Raw genomic sequence first — 12292 nt, 5'->3', positions numbered from 1 at the left:
TGTATCATTTAAAGCTCTCGTTTCTTTGGAGATGTTTTGCTGAGAAGACCTATCGAGTATAGAAAGAGCTAGATTGAAGTCACCAAGTATAAGTGTATTATTATCTAAGTATTTCTTCACTTTGGTTAATAATTGATTTATATATTTGGCAGCTCCCACATTCGGAGCATATATATTGAGGATTGTTAAGTCCTCTTGTTGAATAGATCCTTTAAGTATGATATAGTGTCCCTCTTCATCTCTCACTACAGTCTTTGGGGTAAATTTTAGTTTATCTGATATAAGGATGGCTACCCCTGCTTTCTTTTGAAGACCATTCGAATGGTAAATGGTTCTCCAACCTTTTATTTTCAGGCTGTAGGTGTCCTTCTGTCTAAAATGAGTCTCTTGTAGACAGCAAATAGATGGGTCCTGCTTTTTTATCCAGTCTGAAACCCTGCGCCTTTTGATGGGGTCATTAAGCCCGTTCACATTCAGAGTTACTATTGACAGATATGAGTTTAGTGTCATCATGATATCTATTCAGTCTTTGTTTTTGTGGACTGTTCCACTGAACTTCTTCTTAAAGGGGAATTTTAAGAGGCCCCCTTAAAATTTCTTGCAGAGCTGGTTTGGAGGTCACATATTCTTTTAGTTGCTGCCTGTCTTGGAAGCTCTTTATCTCTCCTTCCATTTTGAATGAGAGCCTTGCTGGATAAAGTATTCTTGGTTGCATGTTCTTCTCATTTAGGACCCTGAATATATCCTGCCAGCCCTTTCTGGCCTGCCAGGTCTCTGTGGAGAGGTCTGCTGTTACCCTAATACTCCTCCCCATAAAAGTCAGGGATTTCTTGTCTCTTGCTGCTTTAAGGATCTTCTCCTTATCTTTGGAATTTGCAAGCTTCACAATTAAATGTCGAGGTGTTGAACGGTTTTTATTGATTTTAGGGGGGGATCTCTCTATTTCCTGGATCTGAATGCCTGTTTCCCTTCCCAGATTAGGAAAGTTTTCAGCTAGAATTTGTTCAAATACATATTCTGGCCCTCTGTCCCTTTCGGCGCCCTCGGGAACCCCAATTAAACGTAGGTTTTTCTTCCTCAGGCTGTCGTTTATTTCCCTTAATCTATCTTCATGGTCTTTTAATTGTTTGTCTCTTTTTTCCTCAGTTTCCCTCTTTGCTATCAACTTGTCTTCTAGGTCACTCACTCGTTCTTCCACCTCGTTAACCCTCGTCGTTAGGACTTCTAGTTTGGATTGCATCTCATTCAATTGATTTTTAATTTCTGCCTGATTAGCTCTAAATTCTGCAGTCATGAAGTCTCTTGAGTCCTTTATACTTTTTTCTAGAGCCACCAGTAGCTGTATAATAGTGCTTCTGAATTGGCTTTCTGACATTGAATTGTAATCCAGATTTTGTAACTCTGTGGGAGAGAGGACTGTTTCTGATTCTTTCTTTTGAGGTGAGGTTTTCCTTCTAGTCATTTTGCTCAGTGCAGAGTGGCCAAAAGCAAGTTGTATTGGGAAAAAGAGAAAAAGAGAGGAGAGAAAGAAGGAAAGAAAAGAGAAAGAGAAAAAAAAGGGGAAGAAAAAAAAGAAAAAAAAAAACAAAAAAAAAAAAAGAAGAAAAAGAGAAAGAAAAAGGAGAAAAAAAGAGGGTGGGGGAAGGAAACAAATCAAAAAGCAAAACAAATCAAAAAGCAAAACAAAACAAAAACAAAAACAAAAACAAACAAACAAAAAAAGAACCACCGGGGAGTATCTTCTGATTCTGTGTTCTTTAAGTCCCTTGGCTTCTCCTGGAAGTTGTCAGTCTAGCTGGTCTTCTGGGGGAGGGGCCTGTTGTGCTGATTTTCAGGTGTTAGCAGTTGGGGGAGCTGCTGTGCCCCTGCCGGGTGCAGGGCTCAGGGGGGGTTGTTTACCCCGTGAGGCCGCAGGAGGAACAGCCCCAGTGGCGGGGCAGCTCTGGAAACCTGGATTCAGCTCCGGCAGGAACTCCGTCTGCAGGGCCTGGAGGCTCCGGGGCGGGGCCGCGGATCTGCTCAGCTGGGGCAGGAGCGTCCTTGGTGTCCTGGGCCCTCCCGGCCTCTGCCTGTCCCGGGGGAGGCGGGATCCTGGACTGTGTCCCGGCGCCCTGTGCTCCGGAGCCTGCGCTGTTGGATTCGCGCTCCCGGGCCGCGCAGCCCCCTCCGCGGAGCCGCCGCCCGAGCCCCTCCGAGCTGCTCCTGGAACCGCGCAGCCCCCTCCGCACGGAGCCTCTTCCTCTGCCCGAGCCCGGCCGAGCTGCTCCGGGTCCCGCCGTGCGCGCTGCAGCCCTTAGGGAGCTCGGCGCACTCTCCTGGGCGCGCAGTTGCTGTTACTGTCCCGGGGAACCCGAGGGCATCCTCGCTCTCCTGGGTCCTGCTCCAACTCCCCGCGAGCCCCTTTCCGCCCGGGAAGGTCGGTGCAGCTCCTGCGTCTCCGGGACGGGGCTCTCCTGTCCTGGGGACACTCGCCCCGGCCTCAGCCCGGCTCCTCGCAGGGCCCCTCCCCCTTGGAGGCCTTTGTTCCTTTATTTCTTTTTCCCCGTCTTCCTACCTTGATAGATGCGCGAACTCTTCTCACTGTAGCATTCCAGCTGGTCTCTCTTTAAATCTCAGGCCGAATTCATAGATTTTCAGGATAATTTGAAGGTTTTCTAGGTAGTTTGGTGGAGACAGGTGATTTGGAGACCCTACTCTTCCGCCATCTTGCTCCTCCCCCCGGGTTTTGCTTTTTTATCCAGTCTCAATCCCTGTGTCTTTTGATGGGATCATTAAGCCCATTCACATTCAGAGTTACTATTGAAAGATATGAATTTAGTGTCATCATAATACCTATTTAGTCCATGTTTTTGTGGTTATTTCTTTGTGTGTCCTCTTTCTTTTATAGAGTCCCCCTTAATATTTCTTGCAGAGCTGGTTTGGTGGTCATATATTCTTTCAGTTTCTGCCTATCTTGGAAGCTCTTTATCTCTCCTTCTATTCTGAATGAGAGCCTTGCTGGATAGAGTATTCTTGGCTGCAGGTTCTTCTCATTTAGGACCCTGAATATATCCTGCCAGCCCTTTCTGGCCTGCCAGGTCTCTGTGGAGAGGTCTGCTGTTAGCCTAATATTTCTCCCCATATAAGTTAGGGATCTCTTTTCTCTTGCTGCTTTAAGATCTTCTCTTTATCTTTGGAATTTGGAAGTTTCAGTATTAGGTGTCGAGGTGTTGAACAGTTTTTATGGATTTTAAGGGGAGGATCTCTCTATCTCCTGGACCTGAATGCTTGTTTCCCTCCCTGGGTTAGGGATGTTCTCAGCTATGATTTGTTCAAATACACTTTCTGGTCCTCTGTCCCTTTCGGTGCCTTCTGGAACCCCAATTAAATGTAGATTTTTTTCCTTCTGAGGCTGTCATTTATTTCCCTTAACCTTTCCTCATGGTCTTTTAATTGTTTTTCTCTTTTTTTCCTCAGCTTCCTTCTTTGCCATCAACTTGTCTTATATGTCACTCACTTGTTCAATCTCATTAACCCTCGTCGTTAGGTACTCCAGTTTGGATTGCATCTCATTTAATTGATGTTTCATTTCAGCCTGATTAGATCTAAATTCTGCAGTCATGAAGTCTCTTGAATCCTTTATGCTTTTTTCCAGAGCCACCAGTAGCTTTATAATTGTGCTTATGAATTGGCTTTCTGCCATTGAATTGTAATCCAAATTCTGTTACTCTATGGGAGAGAGGATGTTTCTGATTCTTTCTTTGGTGGTGTTTTCTTCTTTCTAGTCATTTTGCTCAGTTCAGAGTGGCTAAAAATGAGTTGTACTGGAAAAAGGAAGAAAAAAAGGAGAAAAACAAACAAACAAAGAAGGAGGGGTATCCTCTGATTCTATATACTGTAAATCCCTTGACTTCCCCTTGAGTTTTCTAGTACTTCTTGGTCAAGCACATGCTTTTCCCCTGTCCTTCCAGCTGGTCTTCTGAGGGAGGGGCCTGATGTCCTGATTCTCAGGTGTGTGCACCTGGGGGTGCTGCCCAGCCCCCTGCCAGGTGCACAGCTCAGTGGGAGCTGTTTATCCTGTGAGGCCTCTGTTCCCTGGTGGCCCACTCTGTTCCAGGCAGAGGGTGACACAAGGAGGAAGAACAACAGTGCTGGAAGCCAGGTCTCCAGCCCTGGAGTCAGCTCTCGCAGTAAATACCGCAGGTCCCATTCCGCACTGGCCTGGATGCTCTGGGGGCGGGGGGTGGGGCGCTGATCTGCACAGCTCGGGGCCGCTGGGCGCTGGAGCGTCCTGGTTGTCCTGTGCCCTCCCTGCCTCCACCTGTCCCAAAGGCAGCGCCGGATTCTGGTATGTGTCCCCTGGGATCCGGGGCCTGTGCTGCTGGAATCGTGCTCCCAGAGTGTGCAGCCCCCTCTGGCCGGAGCTGCCACCTGAGCTTCTCCCAAGGTCCCGTGGGACACTCGCTCCAGCCCTTCAGCCTGCTCCGCGGGTGTGTGGCGCGTTCCCCTCCGGGGCGCACTTCCTCTGTTAGTGACCCTGGGAATCTGGAGGCTCCACTGCCCCTCCTGGGATCCTGCCCAAGTTCCCTGTGAATGCCTTTCCCTCCTGTAAGAATCTCGTGTGGATTTTTAAAAGTTCCTGCTTCTCTGGGACTGGGCTTTCCAGTCCTGGAGGCTTTTGCCACCTGGCTTTAGCCGGGCTCCTCGCAGGGCCCCTCCCCCACTTGATTCTTTTTCTTTCTTTTCTTTTCTTTTCTTTTCTTTTCTTTTCTTTTCTTTCTTTCTTTCTTTCTTTCTTTTTTTTCTTTCTTTCTTTTTCTTTCTTACGTCTTTCTTGTTAGAAGCACAAACTTTTCTCTCTGTAGCATTCCAGCTGTTTTCTCTTTAAATCCCAGGCTGAATTAGTAGGTTTTCAGGACGATTTGAAAGTTATCTAGGTAAGTTGGTGGGAACAGGTGACTTGGGGACCCTACTCCTCCACCATTTTGCCCTGCCCACCTATCTGTAAGGCTTTTTTAATTAGGGAATTTAGAAGCTTGTGACAGCCTATATTTATATTTATTTATATCTTTATATAGTCAAAAGTACATAAAGGGGAAAAAAGGATCTTGGCAAAACAGTATAAAGGACAAAATATGGGACACCTGGGTGGCTCAGAAGGTTAAAGATTTGCCTTCAGCTTAGGTCGTAATCTCAGTTTCCTGGGATCAAGCCCTGCATCAGACTCCTTGCTCAGCAGGGAGTCTCCTCCTCCCTCTTCCTCTTCCTTCCCCCCACCCCCCACTCATGCTCTATCAAATGAATAAATAAAATCTCTTTTTTTAAAAAAGACAAAATATGAAAGGAGAGGTCAAGTGTCATTGGGGAAATCATGAAAAATTTAATGAAGAGGATATTTAAAGACAAGACTTGACATATAAGTAGAATTTCAAGGTGGAAAGTGGGTGTCATGGTTGAAGTGTAGTCAACAGTGAAGCTTGCTTTTAGGATAGCTGCATGTTCATGAAGGAATAGGTAGAAGACTGGTTTTCTTAGACTGTGGAGTATATGAAAAGAAAAAGAGGTAGATTAAGTTTTAAAGGAAAGTTGAATCCAAGTTGTGGAGGACATTGTCAGAGATAGGAATGGTTACTTCATGTAGTTGGTGTATGAGAAATAAACATGGAAGAGATGCTTATTGATTTGTGATTAAATTTTATTTGTGCTGGATATTTGGAAAATTAATTCAAAGTGAGTTATGTGTGGTTTTAGGTAGAAACAGTAGAAAGACAGGAAGTCAGTCATCTATAGGAATAGGATAACAGAGGTACTGAAAATCTGAATTAGTATTTTGGTGGGAGAAAAGGTAAGGTTGCCTTAGGTAGGACTCATAGAATTGGATGGCACCTAATTTAACCCAACTCTAAAATTGCATGGGTTATAACTCCAATTTATGATCAACTGTCAGACTTTGAAATAGGTCTTTATGGGTCAGGAATTGTTAAATATGAGTTCCCTTGGAACATACAAGTTTGAGCACAGCTTTTTGAATCTGCTTTGTTTTCACACTATAGATGATGGGATTCATCACAGGGGGAATGAGCAAGTAAATATTAGCAATCAGTGTGGGCACATATGGTGGAGAATGTTTTCCAAATCTATGAACAAAAGACAGGCTGATTAAAGGGATGTAGAATATGGCCACGGCCAGGATATGAGAAATGCAGGTGCTAAAGGCCTTTTTCCTTTCCTCCGGGGATGCAATGTTGAGAACTGAGCGAATGATCAGGACATAGGAAAGTAGGATAAAGATAGAGTCCACTCCAGCAGTAGAGATAATCGCTGTTAGTCCGAATGCACTGTTGATCTTTGTGTCTGAACACGAGAGCTTCATTACATCAGGATGGAAGCAGTAGGAATGATGGAGCACATAACTTCGGCAGAATGATAGACGCTTAAGAAGCAAGACTAGTGGTGTCAGAATGACAGTCCCCCTGATAATGACTGCCAAACCAATCTGTGTGATCCTTGCATGAGTTAGAATGGTAGCATATCTCAAGGGGTTGGAAATGGCCACAAAACGGTCAAAAGCCATAGCCAGGAGCACTGAAGATTCCATGAACGTGAAGAGGTGAATGAAGAACATTTGTGATAAGCAAGCATTAAAGCTGATCTCCCGGGCATTGAGCCAGAATATTCCTAGTACTGTCACCAGTGTAGAGATGCATAAGCCAATGTCAGTGGTGGACAACATGGAGAGGAAATAGTACATGGGCTCATGGAGGCTTGGCTCAGTGAGGACTACAAACAGGATCAGGGTATTCCCAGAAAGAGCAGTTAAATAGAGGCAACAGAAGGGGATTGAGATCCAGGCATGGGCCCACTCAAGTCCAGGGACCCCAGTCAAGAGGAAAGTAGGAAAAGTAGAATTATAGAAAATTGGCATTATGATCTGCAGAAGCTGAATTCTCTTGTAATATCTTGATTTTCTAAATTTAGAATTTTAAAATTACTTTTAAAGTTTAGTACACATTTAGTAAAGTGCTCAAAACTTTAGAATACAGCTTAATTAGTACAGCTTAATGTATCTGTGTGCACTCGTATAACCACTTTCAAGATAACTGATAGAACATTACCAGCAACCCAGGCTTCCTAATGCCTCATCCTCATCAATATCCTCTGCTGTTATAATCATTAGTCTGACTTCGATTACCATAATTACTTTTCCCTGTTCTTGATCTTGATATAAACAGAATCATGCAGTATGTACTAATTTCATCTGGCTCCTTTCACTCAATATTATGTCTGTAGGATTCATCACTGAAATAAGATATTTAATTAAGTTCAATTTAATTTCATACTTAGCTAAATTTGTTGTTTATCACTAATTTGGACTCTTATCAGTATTTTTTGTTAAATTTTTATCCTTCAACTGGATTATGAATTTATACTTATTAATATGGTCTTATGAGAATAAGAGTTTATTTTTAGCTAATCTTTGCTTAGTAGAATTATTTACTCATAGAAGGTAGTAAATATGTTTTTGCTAATTTCTGTTTTATTTGCTTTTCCTTAAATACTCTAATGATGAGTAGGTCCAATCCTAAAAAAGTAATTAGTTTTGTCTTGGAATTTTAGAATTATTAAACTCAATTTTCTAAATGAAAATTTATTTTAACTTAGCCAGAAAACATCTCTTTTCATGGATAACCTAAAAATCCACATTAGATAATGCCAGTTCATGCTGTCTCACCCTCATTACTAGAGGGAAGTGAAGGAAGTTGCTTCAGTTTCTATGGATCTGAAGCTTAATACTCTTCTTAATTAGTAAACTAAAATACTGGCTTGTTTACCATAATGTAACCTGCCTCTGTTGTGGTAAATATCAATGAGGAAAATGATAATCTTTTGTATACCCTGGTCTTTAATCTGACTTTTGATTTCTTATTGGGTTATCTGAATATATATTATGTGAAAAAAAATATATATTATGTGAATGATAAGATGTTCCATATAATGTTCTAAGTATTTTGCTAGATAATTCATTTGACTCTTGGAAAACCTAAGGGAGAAGTATTTTTATTTGTTATAGATGTATAAGGTGAAGTTTAGAAGTTTGGTTAAATAGCTGAAGATCATAAAATTTGAAGGTACTGATGTTGGGAATCAGAGAAAATAAGACTTTAGAACCTGTGCTATTAGCAACTACACTGCACTTTTCAATAATAATAATGATATAGTAACAATAATAATGATATAATTCTACTTCTATTTCTACTATAATAATTATAATACCCTATCAATAAATAAGGAAAATGTGTTAGAGATATCTATGTTTGCAATAAATAAGGAAAATGTGTTAGAGATATCTATGTTTGCAAATCTCCTAATTATTTAACATTTCTATGGTTCAGAGTCAAAACAATTTTATTTCAGAATAGCATACATATTGCATGATACATAAATAAACTAATGAGACTTAATTTTAGCAAATTGTAAGTTCTTAAGGATATTATCAGATGCTAATTTAAATTAATCCATTGGATGCTATAATTTACATTAACCCATGGTGGGGGTGCCTGGGTAGCTCAGTCAGTTAAACGTCCAACTCTTGGTTTCAGCTCACATCATTATCTCAGGGTTGTGAGATTTAGCCCCACCTTGGGCTTCATACTCAGCATGAGATCTACTTGAGATTCTCTCTCCCTCTCCCTCTGTCCTTCCCACTTATGTTCTCTCTCTTTCTCAAATAAATAAATCCTTAAAAAAAAAACCTCTTAAGGATCTCCATTGTTCCTTTAGAAGCCATCCATGATAATTTCTATTAAGTATGCCCACTTATCTACAATTTTATGATCTAATTGGCTACATAACTCACTTATGGATATAGATAAAAATTAGTTTGACTATTTCAATAAACATATTGTCTATTTCTGCATTCTTTCAATTCCGTAGGCATTCTATGTACAATGTTTTTATTCATTTATTTTCCTAATTTAGTATACTTCTATTTATCCCAGGCTAATCCCTTAAATATTAGATCCATGTATCTCTTTGATTTTTCTGCTTATATCTTTTTTTAAAAGATTTTATTTATTTGTTTGTTTATTTATTTATTTATTTATTTATTCATAAGACACAGAGCGAGAGAGAGGCAGAGACATAGGCAGAGGGAGAAGCCGGCTCCATGCAGGGAGCCCGACATGGAACCCGATCCCGGGACTCCAGGATTGTGCCCTGGGCCGAAGGCAGGCACCAAACCTCTGAGCCACCCAGGGATCCCCTTTGCTTAAATAGCTTAATGTCAACTTGAGCACAACATGACTGTGTCTGAATTAGCCCCCAGAACCCCCACAACTTGTATGTTCTGTTTTCCTCATTTCAATAGAAGAGCTATAGATCTGTGATAGCATGATTTTTCAGATTGTCTGACCCAGAAATCTAAATGTGCTTTCACCTCACATTTGTTAATCATCAATTTCTGTCTGTACTGCAATTGTTTGTAATTTATACAGCACATTTATTTCAGAATTTTCTTTCAAAGATTTAAGATACACTTCCATTTTAAAGTAATTTTAGCCAGTATTACCTGAAACAGTTTTCCCCAACTTTCTGTACATTTTTGATAAAGATAAAAGATAAAAGACCAAAGAAGTAAAAATGCTAAAACTGAAGTCCTATATCCAAGATATTTTGAGGGTGATTAACTCATAACTGAGGAATATGGAGATCTATTGAGTCAAAATGCAGGACAGCACTTAAGCAATCAAGGAAAAGTAAAACACCTCTATTCTTTTAGGAAGGAAAATTACAGTCTGATTTTCTAGAGTACTAGTCATTTCATATAAAGAAAAGTTTGGAGTTATATCCTGCTGCTGAGGAAAATCAGTTACCATCACATGATGGTCTGTCAAAAACAATGAATAACAATACAATATCCCTAGAAAGGCAAAATGCTTTGCCATCATTGAAAATGCCTGGATTCAGTTAATTTACTTATCCATTCAGAGAACCATTTGAGAGAGTCCTTCATTGTATCTTTCTGAATTTAGGAATGTTACAAAGTTAACCACTTACACAGAGAGTAAGCAGTTCCTGTATCCTGTGAACATGCTGACCTGAGAGGTATTGTAGTCTCCATGTCCAGAGCCTGGGCTGAAATATGCTCTAAGTGAAAGGTTGGAAGACCAGTGAGAGGGTAGCCCTAGTAGTATTCTTAGTGAGAAGAGAAAATACTGAACCAGGTTCTCTGCCTGTTGTTGCTGTAGTTCCATAGCACCATTAATAGGCTATAACTAACATTCTCAGCTTTTTGGTGAGAAGACTTTGGTTCAGAGTGAAGGTTCCCCTAGACAGGATAATAGGGCCTATGTGTTAATCCAGGTCTGTCTGATTCTCTAAGTATACTCATTTCACCATGTCATACTGCTTCTGGTGTCTAGTCAAAATTAAAAAGAAACAAATCAGATTGCTGCAGATTTGAGAAACTGAGTAGAATAGTCATGTTATAGTTAAGTGTAAACCAATTAGAAATATAAGTAAAACAATAGATATACCAGTGATTTTGGGCTTTGGTTATTATATGTGTCAGAAAATATATACATTAGAAGAAGCTCAGTTTTGCTATGATTAGCTAAACAGATGAGGACAAAATGTCTTTATGGAATTTGTAATTTCTGAATATGTATCAGTCAGGTTCCTGGAAATGAGCCAAACATTGGAGAGTAAATGTAATCAGTGGCTCTGAGGGTTTGGAGATCAGAGGCCAGGGGTAAGTGGGGAGAGTCTTACCTTCAAGATGTGGAAAATTAGAAAGGATTCAAATAAGATGTTGAAGGAGCAATGCCAGAGACTAAATGAATTATTGTCTTTAACTTCACTTCCAAGAAATCTTTCCTTATATTTATCTAAGCTAAATTACTCATGATGGAGCTGAAAGTCCTCAGATATTTTATTATAGACACAATGAAGTACTGGTTCTGATCCGAGCAGCTGCTTGACTTGGCCTTTAGACAAGGAAAGGAGCTTCTCTTACTCTTATATAGAGTGGGGCATATTAAGGTCACCTATTTACCTCTATGTATGGAAAATTTTTATAAAGAACGTTAATGGTGTAATAATTTACCCAACTAGGATAAATATACCCTTGGGGGATTTCAGTGCCATTCTATTATGCTTCACCTCTCTGCCGCCAAGTTATTTAACTGGCACCAGGGACTGTGGATGCTCCAACAGGCAAAGAACCAAAGAAAAATAAACATTGACATGGTAACTCTGTGTTTATGTGTTTTAATTAAAAAATGAAATTGAATCATTACTTTGAACATGGATACAACATTTAAGATGAGGATCCAATATTTCTTCTTGACTTTTATTCTATGTTTCTTGAAAATAGTCTATTATATAGATTATTGTGTACAACTAAGTGGAATAACAAATACTTTGAAAGTATCTCCAGATAATAGCATAGTGCCAAGTACATAGTACATATGAATGAAGTATTTGTTAAAACGAGTAAATGGATTCCTACCATTCAGAAACCAACAGTAAAATAGAATTGCAAAGTCAAGGGGTTCCATGAAGGTTACCCTTTCAATAGAAGGAAGATTTGTCAGCATAACCACTCAAATGGAAGCAACTCCATTTGAGGAAAAAAAAAAGGTAGATTGGCTCTTCTTCAGGGATTATGTTAATTAACATCTGTATAGTGATTGATTTTTCCGAGTAATTTCAGGTACGTTATCTTATTTAGTCTTAGTTGTTCAGTCTAAAACAAACATTTGTAATTTATCTGACAAATACTGATAAACATAGTACTTGACACAAAATCAGTGGTCAATAGTGTTTATCAAATTAATTTATCCCTCACTCTTGCAGATCCATTTCACAGTCTAGGAAAAAGAATCATAAATAAGCAAAATAGAAGCCATGTTATTCAACTCTATTTTGATTGATGATTAGGCTAATTAGCTAATAAAGTTGGTTAAATATAGGAATCATAAAAGTAATTTTAAAGTACGTTAAACATTTTATTTTAACCTGAGTCTTAAATGTGTAATTTATTCATCATTGTTTATGTAGAGTTAGGGCCTTTCAATGTAGTTTTGCAAATTGCAATTTTATATTACTTGCTAATTGGAGAAAGAGCTATGAGTGTTCAACTGGCTACTAGCATTACTCAGTATGTTCTATAGAGGGAATACATATTGCTGTATGATTTAGCAATCTTATTCAGTAGAACTTTTGTGGAAATCTTTTTTTTAAACCATTTTATTGAGGTTTGATTGACATATAGAAAGCTGTATATATTTAATATGTATAACTTGATGGATTT

At 39.7% G+C, this 12292-nt stretch overlaps 1 protein-coding gene across 1 annotated transcript; it reads right to left on the bottom strand.

The window, feature by feature from the left end:
- Window positions 1-5959: 5959 nt before the first annotated feature.
- On the bottom strand, window positions 5960-9991 carry LOC140615321 (olfactory receptor OR51C1-like). The gene is made up of 2 exons (XM_072795226.1): window positions 9942-9991; window positions 5960-6872 (listed from the first exon to the last, which is right to left on the bottom strand). Exons 1-2 carry the CDS (start codon window positions 9989-9991, stop codon window positions 5960-5962), a joined length of 963 nt encoding a protein of 320 aa, XP_072651327.1.
- Between the last annotated feature and the right edge of the window lie 2301 nt (window positions 9992-12292).

Source organism: Canis lupus, chromosome 23 (genome assembly GCF_048164855.1).
Source record: "Canis lupus baileyi chromosome 23, mCanLup2.hap1, whole genome shotgun sequence".
In the NCBI taxonomy this organism is placed as follows: Eukaryota; Metazoa; Chordata; class Mammalia; order Carnivora; family Canidae; genus Canis; species Canis lupus.
Note: the sequence above shows the minus strand (reverse complement) of the source record. Positions and strands in the feature narration are given on the sequence as shown.

Bases quoted from the DNA above. Each gene is read 5' to 3' on its own strand.
- LOC140615321 (XM_072795226.1), bottom strand. From the start codon at position 9,991: ATGAAGGACTCTCTCAAATGGTTCTCTGAATGGATAAGTAAATTAACT. The intron at 6,873-9,941 runs ATCCAGGCATTT...TACTTTTCCTAC, and splicing joins TGGATAAGTAAATTAACTGA to TTTCCTCTTGACTGGGGTCC.